The 19,999-nt window shown below is 31.5% G+C and overlaps 1 protein-coding gene across 1 annotated transcript in view; it reads left to right on the top strand.

Moving 5' to 3' along the window:
• Positions 1 to 7,425: 7,425 nt before the first annotated feature.
• Positions 7,426 to 19,999, top strand: part of LOC132718101 (regulator of G-protein signaling 17-like) — a 31,504-nt gene continuing 18,930 nt past the window's right edge. Inside the window, exons 1-2 of the mRNA XM_060701731.1 lie at positions 7,426 to 7,576; positions 9,266 to 9,444. Of these exons, the coding sequence (XP_060557714.1) occupies positions 7,487 to 7,576; positions 9,266 to 9,444 (269 nt within the window). The 5' untranslated portion in view covers positions 7,426 to 7,486. The remainder of the gene's footprint in view (positions 7,577 to 9,265; positions 9,445 to 19,999) is intronic.

The following is a 19,999-nucleotide window of genomic DNA, read 5'->3' as shown; positions in this document are numbered from 1 at the left end:
CAGAATTGTACAGAGTTGGCTTTAGACATCAGATTTACATGTATTGTGTATTGAGTGAATAATAAAATCTTGAAATCTTGAATCTTACATAAAACCAGGCCACCTTTCACAAAATGCTGAGTGTTATCGCAGGCGTAAATAAATATAAATGAAATTGTTTCTTTGAGAAATTTCACGCATAACTTAAAACGATTAGTGGAATTAGGCTTCGATAACATTTTAACTTTGAACTTTTTCAAAAAAGGATCTGTTTGGCAGGGGAACTTATTTTTCTATATATTTTGGTATACATTATTTTGCCATCATGATCTTTACTAGTTTCTAGGAGCATGCGCGTCCAGTCGTCGTGAGATAGTCCACAATGAGAACCGACTGCTTGTATACTGGAGCTATTTTTCTTGGCTAATAGAACATAACAATCTAAGACTGCAGATTTATAACGATTTTTGATAAGTTATATGACACTTTTTAAACGGTTGTTTGCATATATATAAACCGAGTCGGTAGACGATGACAATATTGCAAAAACCGGCCGTCAAGAATATTTGAAACGCATTTATGACATAAATTGACAGCAGGCGGGTTTATACATTATATAAACGTCACGATTATCCAACGAAAAGCGACGTTACAAACGTGCACTATTTTAGAAATCAATAAATCAAATAAACACTGTGTTGATTATATGTATTCTATTTTATTATTCCTTGTGTTTTCAGATATACAACGAAACCAAGACACGGGCCCATTATAAACATCTCACACAGACCTACAGCGACTTTTATATCATTCCAAAATATCATGTGACATACAAGTCTTCAACTCCGCAATACACAGTAGTCAGATGCGGAATACCAAATTATCTTAATGTAATTATTAACATTTCAACCAATCATCTCAACCAGTTCTTTCAAATGTAACAACAAGCATTCTGTCTTGGGCTTCGCATACCAATGGATAAATGGTGACTCCTACGGTGACTCTTCGGCAGCTGATTGCGACCTGTTGGATCTACCAGGTATTGATAAATACTATTCTAACTCTTTTGCATAAGGCAATAAAATAGGTAGACTTGATACATAGGTGTTAAAGGCAACCTCCCAACTGTTTTCCGTATCCGGTTTAGAACGTATTATGTTCGTATATGTACGACTTGCTTTGTATTGAGTCCAAGCCAATCATTCAACGTTCTGAAAATTACTACATCAGTTTGAGAACTAATGTATGTTTCTTCAAAAATTTGATTATTTGTTTAGAGCCTGTTAGGATCTAATTCAGTCTAGAAACTACCAACCGGCGAGGTTAACGAGGAGAAAGTTTTAATTAAGCAATGATATTAAACATATCGATACCACAAAATGGGCCAAAACAAACATTGTTGACCTATTGAATAAACTAAAGGTATAAGTAGCAACAAACCATTAACCCTGAGTCTAGATTCCAGTAAAGGTAGAAGGTATAAAATCCATCATGGGCATTTTATAATAAGAGCATGTCTTGAGTTCTGAAAAGGGTGTGGGTATTGAAAGTACATCAATACGTCAATTACTACAAGAATCTGTGGCTAGATTTGAATAAATATGTCCAAGAAAGACAATGAAAGGAACAACGCTCTGCTAAATATATATACACTGAATAAATCTAGGTGTACCGAAAAGTATAAAACTAAGGAAAATTCAAAATCAGTGCATTATTTGATTCTTAATAAATATGTGTTATAATTTTTGTTTGGTTTAATTCTGAACAATTCTTGACAAGTATAGTTTTCCTGTTATTATCAACAGAACAAATTATCAATTCTATAAAGGATTTTGTATAAATGGCTTGACAAAAACAGGTTGATATAAACATGTAGATGCGTAAATAAAATACTTAGTTATATGTAGTGGACATCCTCGTGGTATTCACGTACAAGAAGGCGCAGTTACGCCTTCCCATATGTACGTTGATATATTCTATAAATCAACATGCTCTCTGTTAGTGTGATTTTAATTTGTCTCCTTCAGATCAACGTGTCATTGAATTCACATGTATCACACCGAGGCTCCCATTTGCACATATTTTATTTATGTTTTTCAAAATCAGATTTTTTATAACGCTTGTACCTACCACACTATTATACATGTATATAATCAATCACAAATATAAAGGGGATATTGGTAATATTGTGTAGGATATTATAGGGTTATTACGGTAACTATATATTCATAATGATACATTCTTGTATATTCATTTTTATTTCACAATTTCAAATTAATCAAATTAATAACTAAAGCATATATTCAATGTTGTTTTCATCATTTTTATTACCGACAGGAATCTTTTTTTTCACACCAAGTATCTTGTTTTTAGCATCTTATTTTTTCATGTGTTCATTTATTAGCAAAACTTAAAAAAATACAGTATAGGTAATATCATATGTGTGTTAGGTGTCAATTAATCATTACATGAAATACATAACACCTGTTACCGTTGAACTGAATAAACTAATTCAATGTACAAATTATTCTAAGAAATGTTTTAATCAACACATGTTAAGTCTTTTAACTTTTTGAATGCTAGGAGAAATACTGACGGATCTTTACCACATGCTTAGATAATACTCTATAGTGTGTGATTATCAAAAGTTTAGCAATTTGATTTGATGCGCACTAAACTTTACCATGTACAAAGTAAAATTTTAATAAAGGCGGAACGAGTAATTGTTAAATCAGCAGCAGCAGGTAGATGAAGATCCATAATGTTCTCTTGCAATATAACAATTTTGTAAAATGCCATTCCTCATGTTCTTACACTGTATAACTACTACCACTACTACCATTACTAGTGATAATGATAATTATTAAGAATGATAACCAATTTCTGTGATACAGACTTAGGAATAAAATTGTTCATCAGTATATTTCATAAAACTGAATGACCTACGTTTATGTAAATGTAATGTAAAAAGCTGTTAACTGACTTAAATGTTTGTAATGAAGCTTCAATATTTTTTTCACATGTGCATAAAGTGACATTACATATTCATACTAAGTTTAATATTTCAATATTTTTCATGTTGTTTTGTTTAAAATGTTATGTCAGTTGTAGTTTGGTGTAAGTAGGTGTTTTGTAGGAGCGTTATATCAACACAAATAAGGAGCAGAATTTTGTTACTGTAAAATGAAAATATAATGCAAATAAAGATCTAATAAATAAAGTTCCCCCCCCCCCTCTTTTCTATCTAATAGCTAATTGTAAAATATTGAATAATATTGTTGAGCTTGATGCAACTTTTTTGCTAATTAAGGTGATCGAATACAGAACAGAGAACAGATTTTATTACACGTAAACTGTACGGTTTCTATAGTGTTTAACAAAGAAATAATACATAGATATAATATAATATTGAGCGATACATAAAGGATGAAAAATGAATGAAATTATGTATGTATAACACAACAATGGATGAACTAATATTTTCTTTAAAAAAACATGCATACGTTATAGAATGAAAAACAAAACAACATGTAATTGCATGTTAAAGAACAAAGAAAACATACATGTACTTGCATTATATAATAATGTTTGAATTCAACAGATACTTAAAATGGAAAGTAGGAACTATAATATAATACCTAAAAAGGGAGTCATTAAAAGGTGAATATAATATTATTGTAAATGAATAACCATACTTCAAGAAGTTACATTGACACATTTGAAAGAATTTTATTTCTAATTTTAAAAGCCTCGAAAATATATTTGCTAAACGTAAGTAATTCTGAAAATTTTTGACTATTCAAAAGGTTAACAAATTTAAACACACTTGGTTTTTGTCTGTAAAATTTCTTTATATATTTTTGACGAATTATATTGTATTGTGGACAAACAAAAACAAAATGGTATTCATCTTCGATTACGTTTAAGTTACATATTTGACAGTAACGTTGATCTCTACCTATTTGATTATTTGCGAACCTTCCAGTTTGGATACGGAGACTATGGGCTGAAATACGTAGTTTTGTAAAAGCTGTCCTAAGGTTTCTTGAAGTAATATTATCTAAATATGGTTCAAAAGCAAACGAATCTTTAATATTTTTAATACAACAATAACTCAAAAAGTCTTTGATTGCTAATTTGAATGACAACTATTGTGCAAACGTGTAGATTTTTTGTCAGAAAAATAAATCTTGGACGATATAGTGTAGAGAGCCCTGGGCACAAGAATACATTGTATAATTGATTTGACAAGATATTTGCTCTATATCGTAAAAACGAGTTCTCTTGGTTTATGTCAGAAGTGATAATTTTACGAGATGTTGGTCAATTTGTACCAATGCTCTCAAGGGAAATTTCTTTTCCGTCGCATTCATTGATCTCAGCAATTTAAAATGACGATCCTCCTGCGAGATTTTACGTTAAAACTTTTCTGCGTTTACAGTTTTATGTCTTAAGTCTGTTACAAATACACAGATCTGTGCAACTTAATTTTTGCTGTCATTTTGCAACAGTTGGCATTCATTGTTTTGTACTTTACATGAGGAATGCCACTACATGTAATGTATTGAGGCCATGGGCGATTTGGTCTTAAATACGAACTTAAAAGTAATTGCATGTATTATAAAATGTTTTTTGGCAGATTTCTTTTCCATGAAATATGCTGGCTTATCGAAATTCTGAAATATTTATAGCTCATCCGAGAAATGTTCTCGTTTTATTAAAGCTATGTGATTTCATTCATAAATGCGATAATTCACAAATTTTCGGAACGATTTTGATTTATTGCTAATATCAGTTTTAGAACAGAAGTCCTTATCTGCTCTTTATTCTACAGTCTAGTAGATAGATAGATCTTCACCGCTTACCATGCTTGTTATAGCAGTCACTTTCCCTACTTTTAACTATATTGATTTATTGTCTATAGGCTATCTATAATAGAACGGCGGCGCTGTCTTAATATGTAGAAATCACACTTTTTATCTTAATGGGATTACTTTTTAATGAAAATTTATTTTTGCTTGATATTGGAATTGAATTCCCACTTGAGATTTGTTTCATTTTGTGTTACATTTAATGAGGATAAATGTCTTAACTTGAAATATTAAAACATTTTGCTGTTTTTTTTTATCTCATAGATAGCTGAATATTCACAGTTATCATTGCAAAGGTGAATTTAGTTGGCGGTTTTATCAGCATTATGATTGGCCTCAATACTCCTCACTTATGTATGATCAGCTCGTATGGTAAATGATTGTAACCTCCTACATGATCACACACTCATTAAATAGCTTCTAATGAAATATGAGATATTATCTCCTACATGTATTATAACGATAGTATGTTGTTGGGTCAACAAAACCTTGAACATATGCCAGCAGAGTTAGACAGGAAATTAACCCCTAATAAGTTGTTTAAATGTTTATTTGTTTATAGTCAAAGGACTAATTTGTTTAAAGTAGAGATATCAGAGTGGGCGCAGTCATAATATGTTCTAGTGGTAGTTATTTCTGATTTCAAAGCCAAGGGTCACGAGTTCGATTGCCCTGCAGCTGCACCAAGTCTTCCGAATGAGACTTTAAATAACGAGGTCACGTGATAATGTGCTTGACACCATATATGTCAAAACACCAGTGTTTCCTTTAATATTTTCCCACTATTTCTAAGTATTTTTTTTGTTATTTCATATGGTTGAACATTCAGCTTACTATGCGAATACTTAATAATGAGACACAAATAAACTATTAATGCTGATATTTATTTCTCATTTATATGATTTTTATTCTGTAAATTGGTTAGTAAGTTGAAGTATATTTAAATCTAGTATTACAATTCTATATATAAAAGTGACTCGACAAAAACATGACGGATGACGTCTATTGTGATCTTTTGTCGTCAATTTTGTTACATTGTGGTATTAAATTTACCATTTTGATTAACGGTTTACGGAATCTTGTTTTATGTATATGTCGCCGACAACGGTGGGCGTTTCTGAGTAAAATGAGTAACATGACTAATTAAAATTCTATTTATAATCAGTTCTTTCTGTAAATTTTACAGGAAGTCAAATTGTTTACAGATAGCCTTCCGCAAAGCCCATACTTGTTTCAAGTCGCGATGTTGTATTTTCTATTTTCACAAGGTCATATTTTTACAGATCAAGTAGGACCGATGCAATTTTGATAATAAATGAAAAAAATATAAGGTTAAAATTACTAGGTATCTAATGTTTACATTTTCGTGCCGTACCTTAAATTCAAAGTAAAACAAATGTTATAGAAAATACATTAAAATATCTCATAAATTTGATTTGATCAACTATAATTAATTTTGTACTTTTGGCCTGCATTTAAGTGAATTTGTTCGCCATAAATATGACATGAACTAAAAGTCATCTGCACTTTCGTGAAAGAAAAGTGCATCGTGAATTAGGTTATTAATACCTTTAAAAAATATTTGAGCATCGTTTATTCATGTTGTCTCAATTTTTCGTATGAAGAACTATAAACCTGTAATTTTAAGTAAAATGAGGAAAAAAAGAGAAAAAAGATCTTAAGTGTACAATTTTTGTTTAACATTAGATGAAGCAGATTATTACATTCAAAACATCACGAGTGAGTCGTGAGCAAAAGTTAAGTATAAAAGTTCAACTCATACATGCCTTAACGTACTGAATGTATGTTAAATTTGATTTTCTCTGAATTTCCAACAGAACATTCATATTGTAAGGAATTTCAATATGGAAAATACAAAAAATTAGCTGATCTTGTCAGGTTGCTCGGGTGTGCTGGCTGACCTGGCTCTATACTGGTGGCAAGAATAATCCCGTATGGTTGCAGGTTATGGGCTAGGCCAGAATGTTATAGATCATTTCATTTCAGATGTAAGATGCTCTTATTTCCACTTTATAGATGCTATCTTTAAAATTATTTGTTTATTTACATAATTATTGAGATGAGAAATCTGTATTTTTGTGATCTTTTTGTACCTTCTAGTTCAACCGTATCAAGTTCGTATTTCAGTTGTTATCGTAACGTTGCTGATCGCGCTATAATACAAAGAATATAAAAATAGTACAAATATAGTTTATTCTAATACACTTTGAAGTAGTAGATTTATTTTACTCATATTAAACACCTCCGTACAATTTGATAATAATACATAATGACCACGTGTGCAGAGTATAAACATTACACCTGTTGGTATATAATGTATTTATATATTTTATAGCTCTAGATATGATATTATAATGATGTACATATACTTCTAATCATCCAAATAGTGATATTAATAATATTATCCCATAAATGGTTGATTTGTGATAAAAATGATGGTAATGGATACGCGGCGGATATATTACTGTTAGAGGAGATACCAATATATATGTGTTCTATTTATCATGATATCGATAGTGACATGGACCCCGCTCTATTTATCTTCCGTGTGAGTTTATCTCATTTTGTACACTGTATTTCGCTACATAAATATGAAAATATAGTTTATATTAAAAATGGACTCGGATTCTTTTAAAGGAGGCTTATTGTGGCCTGTTTGGATAGGTGTTAGTTTGGATAATTTATCAAGTTATGCTAAAACGTCGGTAAGATTTCTTTAATTTACAAGAGCACTTTTAATATACATTGTAGGTAATGACATATTATAATAGTCAGGATTGATATGATGAAGAATCTGAATATTATATATGATCTACTGTCATTGACTAGAAATGATGACGCTTTGTGTCCATCATTAAAATAATGATTTATTTTTTATGCCAAAACACTTAAATTGATGTTTGAATAATTAACAGTAAATGGGAACGGTACAACACATACCCTAATGTGGTGAATGGCGCTCGTTAATATAAGAACACATGTTTCTTTTCCATTTAAATATTTGTTAAAGGGTCTCCACTAAGGGGTTTTGATATGATTGGACTTGAAATTATATTCCCATAATGTAAGTCAGAACCAAAACCTGTTGTACAAATTTTCGTTCACTCATCAAGTAGTTTTCCCCCAGAATATTGGTGCAAAAGGACATGACAATGAAAAGCTTTGCAATTAACTAGTATACTTCTTTATTATCCATTGCATATTAGTGCTTCACTTGATCTATGTAACTCTGTTTATATTTTAGGCTTTTTTACCTCAGTGGAGTTCTTTTAAATGTCAATCTAACGGTACAATCTTACGTTTTTACATATCATGAGGAACATTTTTAATGCCTCTTTCATATATACTCACGTGAATTTATAGAAACTTTTATTAATACTTTATCATTTATTAAAATCACAAACATGTAACGCCTGTCTGGCTTATCTGTGTGTCTATAGAACTGTCATAAATATCTATATAGATATATATATATCTGTGTATTAATGCTTGTATCTGATGATACATGCTACTTTGCTTTGTCTGTGTCCTCATTTACATCATCAAAGTACATTTGTTATTCAGAATGTATCCACCGCTTATACCTGAAACAAAATCATTCATCAATTTATGGAAAAATTTAAAAATAAGTAATGACTGGTTAACGAGTAATGACTGGTGAACGGACATTGCAGACCACGATCAGACAGCATGAATGTGTCGGCTTATCTTGGTCAGCATTGGTCACATGGGTACATTCAGTGGCCGCTAAACGTAGGAGGTTTTTTCGTGTTATCATGAACGCTGCACTGCTTGCACACCAACAAACACATACATAAAACATAACAATGTACTAGAGAATATACACACCCCTAATATTTAACCCACTATGGTAGTAATTACATGTAATAAAAATAATAAAAATGCCAATACTACTAATTAATGTATCATGATATGTAAGTAAACAAATGAAGGATTGGTATATAAATAAACTGTAACTGTCTATAAATGACTGAAACGCTCAATGCAATCATACCGTGCAATAACGACTAGTAACGTAGGTGGGGCTCGCATTTGTTCTTCGCGCAATAAATGCTGATTACCGAAATACTCAAGAGTGAGCAAATGTTACAAAATAGAAATTACTAGACTGCATTACCAGTATTTTGTTAACAATTATATAAGTACATCGATGATATCTTATTTGTCTCATTATATACAATGTAAAAAATGTAAATATTGTATCTATTGCATAAAATGTGTAAAGGGCAAATCATTGATAACATCTGTTCAATTATTTATCGTTCGTGAAAAGTGAACATGATATAATATATTATTTATTGCTAATATTTTATACTATGACGCATACAGTGGAATTGTTGATATTCATCGTATTTCTATTGTTTTATTTCCAGATGAACACTGTTATGAACAGACACCCCGGCTCCTCAAATGAGATCATTAGAATGAGAAATAGCCGACCAGGTGCTTCCCACACACAGAACGATACTCCCCCATCCAGTCCCGCACAGACGGACGCACGAGCATCCCGGGCCTGCTGCTTTTGTTGGTGCTGTTGTTGTACTTGTTCATGGTAGAAATTACGTAACATAGTCTAGTCTTGTACAACGTAGTTACACACCACTCGCAAAGACAACCAGTTTTTTCCCGACGATGACGTCGGCATTATTTCGAACATTGTTCTCTTTCAAATTAATTTCCCCCCATTTTTATCAAAAACTTGTTTTTTAGTTTGAGAGTTAGGTTGGTTTGGGCGGCATATTTGCAAGTGCTTTATATATTAATGGGGTTGTCTTTTCTTCTATTAGCCATTGACATTACAGTTTCGGAGCGACTAAAATCCTTTTAAAATCTAAATATCTATGAAGCACAATTTGTAGATTTTACATTAAGGCATATCAAGTTTATTGACTAAGAATTCTTGACAAATATCAAACTTGTTGTTCTTGAAAAAGAGCTCTTGTTCAGAAATGCAAAAGAAAATAATGTTGCATCACACATAACATTTTGTAACCAGTCCATTATTAGCACGACTCAGTTGCAATTTAATATGATCAGATCATATCAAACTAGCATAGATTTTCAAACTGGTTATTAAATTAGACGATGAACTCTTGTCAGGTTGTTTTATTTCCTTGTGTTGAGTAAATATAACCGCTGATATACAATGCTCATCTTTGGGTAAAATACTATGCTCATTTTGGGGTAAATACTTTTATTGCAGAAAAAAATATTGAAATCTAGAAAATCTAGTTCTTACTGATTATATCTAATTTGAATAAGAGAATGCATAAACTATGTTTGGGAAGGCACGATCCTTATTACTGGCCAAGTCCTTTCTTACAAACTGTCTGTTGAATGTGATATTTACAGTCACGAGAACACATGAATGAAACTATTCCGGAAACGAAAAAAAAAAACATTTATTTTTTTACAAAGCAATATTTGCTTAACTATTTTGAAAACATTAATACATCATAGATTTGTAGAATTAAAACATAATCATGAGAATTGAATTGATGTTAAAAAGAACATTTTCTGTCATTGCGTGTGGTCTATGGTGTACGAACAACACGGCAGACTTGATTATCAGAATAACCAACATAATACAATGATTGTGACCAAGAACTATTGTTACACAATTTGTAGAGTATTATCTCTCCAAACAGTACTTTTACGATGCAGTTAAAACATATTTGAGCCGCGTCACAACAAAACCAACGTACTGTGTTTGCGACCAGCATGGATCCAGACCAGCCTGCGCATCCGCGCAGTCTGATCAGGATCCATGCTGTTCGCTTACCAACTCTACTACAAGTAGAGGAACTGATAGCGAACAGCATGGATCCTGATCAGACTGCGCGGATGCGCAGGCTGGTCTGGATCCATGCTGGTCGCAAACCCATTATGTTGGTTTTGTCGTGACGCGGCTCATTTATTTATTTTTTTTATTCAAATCTATTACAATCACAAGAACATGCGTGGGATCTTTCAGGTTTATATCTGAAATCAAAATTTTCTGAAGCAATCTTTCTATATAAAGTTAAAACAATAAGAGCTTAATTCAGTAATCTTCAGTATTTCCAATGTGTAATCATGCACACATATTTCTATTTGACCTTTAAGAAACAAATATGAATGGAGCAAAAGTTCTTGATGACATTCACTGTTAAGCTGTTGAAACAAGACAATTTCAATTCATTTTATTTATCACTTTATACAACTTAAATCGCCACTTTTCCTCAGACATCTGTCATTGAATAATTACCGAAATATTACTTTTCGTACTTATATATTTTTAGCTCACCTGTCACAAAGTGACAGGGTGAGCTTTTGTGATCGCTTTTCGTCCGTCGTCCGTCCGTCCGTCGTCCGTCCGTCCGTCGTCCGTCCGTCCGTAAACTTTTACTTTAAATGACATCTCCTCATAAACCACTAAGCCAATTTCATCCAAACTTCACAGGAATGTTCCTTTGGTGGTCACCTTTAAAAATTGTTCAAAGAATTTAATTCCATGCAGAACTCTGGTTGCCATGGCAACCGAAAGAAAATAACTTTAAATATCTTCTCTTAAAAAACCCCAAGAGCTAGAGCTTAGATATTTGGCATGAAACATCTTCTAATGAGTGTCTACCAAGTTTGTTAAAAAAAGCCCTTGGGTCAAAATTGGCCCCGCCCCAGGGGGTCTTTGATTTTCCCTATATGCATATAGTAAAAACTTAAAATATCTTCTTTTAAAAAACCCATAGAGCTAGAGCTAAGATATTTAGCATGAAACATCTTCTAGTAAGTGTCTACCAAGTTTGTTCAAATAAAAGCCCAGGGGTCAAAATTGGCCCCGCCCCAGGGTTTTTTTTTATTTTCCTTATATGCATATAGTAAAAACTTAAAAAAATCTTCTTTTAAAGAACCCAAAGAGCTAGAGCTAAGATATTTAGAATGAAACATCTTCTAATGAGTGTCTACCAAGTTTGTTCAAATAAAAGCCCTGGGGTCAAAATTGGCCCCGCCCCAGGGGGTCATTGATTTTCCCTATATGCATATAGTAAAACTTAAAAATCTTCTTTGAAAAAACCCAAATAGCTAGAGTTTAGATATTAAGCATGAAACATGTTCTAATTGGTGTCTACCAAGTTTGTTCAAATAAAAGCCCTGGCGTCAAAATTGGTCCCGCCCCGGGGGTCATTGATTTTCCTTATATGTATATAGCAAAAACTTAAAAAATCTTCTTTGAAAAAACCCAAATAGCTGGAGTTTAGATATTTAGCATGAAACATCTTCTAGTGAGTATCTACAAAGTTTGTTCAAATAAAAGCCCTGGAGTCAAAATTGGCCCGCCCCGGGTGTAATTGATTTTCCTTATATTTGTATAGCAAAAACTTAAAAATCTTCTTTGAAAAAACTTAAATAGCTAGAGTTTAGATATTAAGCTTGAAACATCTTCTAGTAATTGTCTACAAAGTTTGTTCAAATAAAAGCCCTGGCGTCAAAATTGGCCCCGCCCCAGGGGTGTCATTGGTTTTAACTATATGTGTATAGTAAAAACATAAACAATCTTCTTTTAAAAAAACCCAATGAGCTAGAGCTAAGATGTTTAGCATGAAATATCTTCTAATGGGTGTCTACCAAGTTTGTTCAAATAAAAGCCCTGGGGTTTAAACTGGCCCCACTCCGGGTGCCTTTATACAGGTGAGCGACCTCAGGGCCATCATGGCCCTCTTGTTTTTTTATATTTTTTTCAACAGTTATTTTTCTGCTTTAAATGTGGTTTTGTATCATATATTTGTTTGATGATCTCATTTGAGAAATAGTGACGAATTAAGTTGTTATTTATGATTTAACAAATTGTCTTACTTTCCCTGGATTGAATCTACAACCATTAAGGTAAACGTTGCATAACATGTTTAAGAAAACAAGCAATGGCATATTCTGGTTTTATGAAATGTAACGCTCATTTTAGAAATCTATTTATAATAATATATGAACTATTATTCTTCAATTTATAAGATTAAGCGTCAAGTTTGGTTAATTTTCCTCTTTTAAATCTTTTAAGTACTTGATTTATATCAATATGTATCGGAATGTTTATCATTTAAAAACAATATAAAATCGCTTTACGAATTTCTTGTCTCTAAAAATAGAAACATTTTATAAGCGATACAAATATGAAATAAGGATATGCCGTTGCTACTTTGGTGGGTACAGTATGTCATGTAAGTACGGTCATAAACAACAATATGTGGTCATATATTAACATGTATTATGTTACTAGTAGTTCAATAATAACCTGACTTATGTGATAATCTATACTTTATGAAAACAGATAGTTACCCCCTAACCCCAGAAAACAAAACACAACAAAATAAATAAAAACAAGCAAACAAAAACAACCTTAAAGACGGGCTTTAAAACATCCAATATATACAATAAGTACAGTTTTGCTGTTCATCATTCATGCCTAGACATTTTGCTTGTATTCATTTTGTATATTATCTCTTCAGCGTATTTAAATATTATACAGCCACAAATATATGTATGAATTTAGTTAAGAAATGACTGCATCGTTTACTAAATCGTGTACTTAATTTTTGGTTTCGTTGTTTTACCAAATATCAACATGTAATAGTATAACGATTTTAGTGACTGTGTGAATTATACCATAATTGGTTACCCAAAAAAGGTATCAACTATTTTTTTTATCCAAATTTGCAAGGCAGGAATATCGTGAAGTCAAAATATATACATGTTGTTCATCTATTTTGATTAGGCTCGGCACGAACCCAATTTAATTTTCCGTCAGTAAAACATAGTTCGCTGAGACGTACAAGCATATTTACATTTTTTATTGAAATATTAAATCTGGGATGCTGAATATGACTTACACATTAAATTGAATGAAGTTGACTCATTACGCTGTTAATGCATTAATGAGTTGAGAACGGTTAAAATTCCAACACGTCTATTATCCAAATTTTTTATGTTTCCTTCATAACTCAAAGTTTATCTTTCTATAATTGACCAATGAAACAGCTTCATGGTACGTTTTATAAAGTTGAAAGTTAAATCATTCTTAAACTCGCAAATCCGAAAATGGTCAAAACAGCAATGTCATATCTATTACATAAGGAATGAATTCATTTATTCAGAAGTACGTTGAAGTTACAGAGGTTATCAAACTAGCATGATAAACGTTACTAATGATGTACAAACCACTTTAAATTGGGAATGCATGATAAATATATGTAGTTTAAGAGAGGTCATCCTTATAAACGTACATTTTACCGATAAATATCGCAAATAAAAACACACCTTACACCCATACAATTAATATTTCATAGGTCGATATGAATATATTATGGCGTTCTCTGTAACATGTTCTTTTAAACCAATAGTTGGTCTGAAATGCCACATCTTAATATTTCACTTTCAAGTGTAATGAAATAATGATATAATTAATCGCTTTTGCTTATATTTTATAAGCATATTTTCTATTTTCATTTTATAATAACGGTTTTGAACGGTTTTAAAAGTATATTTCACCCCCATAAGTCGTTAGATTTGATTGATATTTGAGCCGTGTCACGACAAAACCAACATAATGGGTTTGCGACCAGCATGGATCCAGACCAGCCTGCGCATCCGCGCAGTCTGATCAGGATCCATGCTGTTCGCATACAAACCATATTACAAGTAGAGAAACTGATAGCGAACAGCATGGATCCTGATCAGGCTGCGCGGATGCGCAGGCTGGTCTGGATCCATGCTGGTCGCAACCCCATTATGTTGGTTTTGTCATGACATGGCTCATTTGTTAAATAGTCATTAAAACAAAACGACTAGATACAGTCGTTATCCAGTAACAGAATCGTGGATGTCAACCCACTCAGTTTATCTTTAATGTTTTACTACGAGGTCAGGTTACATCTAATATAAGTGGTCTTGGAATATTTCCTTGTTGTAGTTGATAATTTCCCGCCTCGCAGATAATCTTGAACAAATTCGTGTCAGTCAGCAATAAACTATTAAGTCGTAACATTCCTTTAACCGACAATATTATTAGTCTCGTATTTAGGTCACTCTAGATTGATTGTAACTTGACATAATTTCAAGATATCGTTTTAATGTTACGTGATGTGGACATATAACAATTAATAACATTTTCCTTTTCTACAATTTAACATGAAACGATCCAATAGTCTTTCTTTTAAAATTGTTCATAGTTCATTATCCATAAGGAATTGGAACTAAACTATTGTTTTTTTTTTAAATGAGTTTCGCTTCGAAAATATCATACGGTTTGGTTTGAAATTTTTAACAGTATTTATTAGTCCAGTCATTTCTAAGTGGCTATACATTGTAACCGAAAGACATGCCCTTAAGTGTCCTTAAGTGTTCCTAGAAAATCCATTTAAATTTCGTGATGAATAATTTGTTATATTTCGACGATTCAGTGTTGCCCACTTGCTAAATGGTGTGTCAGTATTGATAAGTGATACAGTAATTACTTTAAAGTATTTTATCAAACAAAGTTTATTAAAATGCACTTCAAACATCTCGGTTATAACAATTTAAGAGTGCATTTTCGTTGGTGTGTTGTTTAAGTATGATGTAAATTAATGTTTAATTTCTATAAAGCGTGTAGGCATGAACTTGCACTTGTTAAATGTACTTAGTTTATACAAAGTCACTCTTGCTCTGTACAAAACGTTGAACTGTTGTAAAATGAGGACTTTATGTAATTGTCAACACGTTTCACATTGTTAGTTGATAAAGCTTACACATTTTAAATACGCAATATTCATTCATTTATCGTTTAATTGACTATTTTTAAGCCGTCATAAAAATCCGTATTCAATTTTGCGAACACATTCCATCGGATGTCAGATCGAAAAAAAACCTCGCATCCTCGCAGCTTGACTGAGGATCCATAGCTGTATGTTACAGACCCTGTAACAAAGTAAAGAGAAACTAATAGCAAGAAGGCAATGGATCATTATAAAATACAGCGGTGGCAAGATGTCTGATTCATGCTGGTTCGCAAGGTAAGTGTATGTTGGTTTGTCTGACAGGCTCATTTAAAGAACGTCTTATTAAATCTTATCCTGCATATTTTTTTTTCAATTTTCGGAACTACACATTACCAATTTTCGGGTGTCAAGATGAAAAAAAATCCAGTCGGTCATTCAACAATACAGAGGTTTATTAGACTGTAGTGATGTACTAGCTGGTATGATTCAATTACTTCCTGGTCAAGCAGGTTAAATGTCAAAATTGTCATTTAATAGTACATACTAATAAAGTTTTTTTTTCAAGTAATTTGGCAAAAATTGTTTGAATTGAATATAAGAAATATAACATGGGTGGCCAACAGATGTTATTCTGTAAGAGTTATCAGAGGCTAGATGTTAGACTGTCTAAAATCTTTGATTGGCTTCAAGTTATCTCAGTAAACAGTAACTTCAATGAAATCTACTAACAAACACCAGCCTTCCTTTGATTTTTTTGTCGGAAATAAAGTTGTTTTATTCGACAGTAACATTTGTTTTGTTGATAAATATACAAAACCACAACCCTAAAAGTGCATTTGTTGGAAATGCCATTAATTAGACTTGTCAAACTAGATATATAACTAATTTAATATTTAAGTAATGGACTTTTTTCTTTGAGATTAATTGAAAGTCAGTATATAAGAACATGCGTTTGGAAAAGAACATCAAATACTCGTACATATGCAAACTATACATCGCGTTCAAGCATTCTTTCAATAAAGACACCATGTGACATGGCGCAGCTAGACGTTTATATGTCAGGTTTTCTGTCGTCGTGTTTTTGGTATGATTTTTGACACAATCACTGGGAATACTACATTGAAATGGCTCGCAAAATCCAATAATGTCATTATTGATCTAGCCCCCATCCGTCAGCTGCCTGATACTCTCATAGAATGTTGACAAGTTAACGCTAGTGTGAATACTTTAAATCTCTCATTGCTTGCTGCGATACAGACATTGCTTTATACCACCTGTTCCAATGAACGCCAATATTCTAACACATTTTTAAATGGAGAACAGCGTCTTGACACCGGTGTATATAAAGTAAATCCTTATAGTGAAGGTCTGTCTTTTAGTACTGTAACTGTTTAATGAAGGACGGTCGTGTAAAGAACATTACTGTTTAAATGAAGGGAAGCGTTACATGAAGGACATTCTATTTATACCTTAGATCATAGAGATAAATTTCTATAATGAAATTATCTGCTTTTACTATATATTTATAAATGAAATATTGAGAAATATTGTTGAAATAAAATGCATATTTTCATTTTCCGTATTTCCACTGTAAAAAAAATATGTTTCACTGCAGTGAAACATATTTTCCACTGCATTTTTTCACTGGTGCCTTGCCGGACTACTTTCTTCTAAATTCAGCCAATACACAAAATTTAATGGAAAATCTTACAAATTGTAATATCAAAAAGTAATTTTTATATAATAAACAGAAAATTCAAGTTATTTTCTATAACTACAGGTTTTATTTTCAATTGTGGTATGACAATTATCATATTTCAATCGTGGCTACCGCCAATCATGAACTATTTATTTTCATACCACTCGATATCCTCTAAAGATTAATAATAACCAATTTCATACAACTTGTTAAATCATAACCTAGTGTCACTGATCGAAAATAACATACACCTATTAACTTAAGTTACACAAGGAACACATGAGTATACATTAACAACAGTGGTATATCTTGACATGAAATCTATATTATATTTCTACATACAATACAATAATTATTATTTTAGGAATTTATAAAAGGGAAAACAAATAATTACTCGTCATAACAAAAATTCCATTAATGTATCAATACATATATATTAGTACAATTCACATTCTGTTTTAGTTCTTAAATCAGAATATTCGCACAAAGTGAATGGTTTATTTGACATAATATTTTCGCATATTTTCCATCTTTGATCAGTTTAATTATTTGAAAGGTATGTGCATATTAGCATATGTTGATATTTCAAAATAAAGGAACAAGGTTCTTTTAATCCAAGGCGAAGGTTTTATATCATATTGAATTACAAATAATTTGTGTCTATTATGAAAGTATGAATGAAATCCTCAAATGAATATCAAGATTGTTGTCCATATTAAATGAATTTTAAACATTTTGCAGATTGGTTCGTTTTGTTACAGTTTCTTTAAACTGAATATAAACATATATATTACAATTTAACGCATGTGTTCAGATTAACTCATTTTTTGCACAATTTTATAAAAACTTTAGCATCAATTTTGAAATGATTTCATAAGGTGTATGTATGAAAAAAGTATTTTTGATTGTAGTTATTTAATTTTGTCACACTTAAATTACATTGGATGGTAGTGTTTTGGGGATAGCGAGTGCTCTAAATATCGTAGGATGTTAAAACGGAAACTTAAATAACACGGAAGTTAAGTAACATGTTTACAATTTAGATATAAGATTTAAACTGAATTTTTCTTCCGCTCATTTGTTAAACATATTTGTGCACACTGAAAGGTATGGACGCATCCAGGTATTTATCAATTTTACAATTGTTGCTAAGGAGAATTAGGCGTTTAGTTTTAGAGACATTAATGGTTAAAACGCTTTGTTGAATAATACGTGAATGAAGATATATTTACAATGCATAAGAGACATAAATAAAATTAGTTATATGTATACATGCGAGAATTGTATATTAATATAAGATCTTATATTATTCCATTTAAGGGGTATATTTTGTCCGTTATTTCACCAACAGCTGACCGAAATGCAAAGAAGCTTCGCTATCCAGATGAGATGCTCTTATGATATTTCATTTCAGTAATTTCTTAAAAATTTGTTTAGATGGTTTTATACGGGCCGTAATATTGCCTATATATGAAACATTTAAAATAATATGATCCGGGTGTTACATTGCTAAAAATAATCATATTGTTTATTTGCTAGATTCTGTTATATTTCATTAGGCTATCATTGCTTATCAACCCACGGACTATCGTTTAAAATGCAACCAACAGCAGCGATACATAAATTTACTCGGTTTCTATGCTATGCCCCTTATTTAGTCATAAATGGTATATACCTGTGAAATACAGTCTGGGAAAGAGCACTCTTTAAATCATGAAGTTTTGTTATGTTGAGCGTAATCTATCAAGTATGTTAAAATAATGACACCGCGGTGAAAATAAGCCCAATCCAATGGTTCACTGTAGTCATATAAAAAAGGTAAAAAAACCTTTTGACAGAAATTGCAAGATGAAGTATTTCCAAATATTTGGTATGTTACCATACGACATTGACTAAACCATGTCTAAAGAAACTATATAGCGCTCTCTACAAATTTATTGACAGTTTGGTAACTCGGTTCAAAGATGGGGCTATATGATTATTTTTCTTTTCATCTTCGTTTTTAAGGCCTTTTCATTTGTCTGTAGAGGAGATGTAGGTATTGCAAATTCATTCACTTCATTGATAATAGAGCATATTCGAACGTGAATTGTAATATAATACATGTATTGTTTTATGAGTATAAGTATTTGATATGGAACATCCTCATGATCTATACAATAGTGGCAGATTGGACATTTGTTTATAACAAACATATCCTTATAAAAATCTGAAATTTATAGTTAATATTTCTAAATACTGTACTCTTCCAAATACGTAACTTTTTCAAACACATGTACCTGACTTTTCCAAAGTAAAAATAGTTAAAATCTATAACATGAAATAAGAAGAAAGACTTTATTTAAAGACAGTAAAATATCGAAATTTAATATAAGACAGACTGTTGAATTAATTGTAAACTATTATGATATTCAATGCGATTACTATTTTACAATAATTGTTTTGTTAAGATATTGGCGTGGTTTTTATTAAGCATCTAAAAATAAAAATTTATATCGGCACTTATAGTATAAAGATTCAAAAATATTAAAATGATGATCATATTACATCGTCACTTCCTGGATATGTTTGTAGATAACATCGGCTTCACCTCTTATATAACCCAGGATGTGCACTATACATGTTACAGCAAAACAAATGATATACTGATAACAGTGTTACTTAAATGAATTTTAGCTTGA

This window comes from Ruditapes philippinarum, unplaced genomic scaffold (assembly GCF_026571515.1).
Source record: "Ruditapes philippinarum isolate M1 unplaced genomic scaffold, ASM2657151v2 ctg1912_1_1_1_1, whole genome shotgun sequence".
Lineage (NCBI taxonomy): Eukaryota > Metazoa > Mollusca > Bivalvia > Venerida > Veneridae > Ruditapes > Ruditapes philippinarum.
The sequence above is the reverse complement of the archived record's forward strand: the minus strand, read 5'-3'. Positions and strand labels throughout refer to the sequence as shown.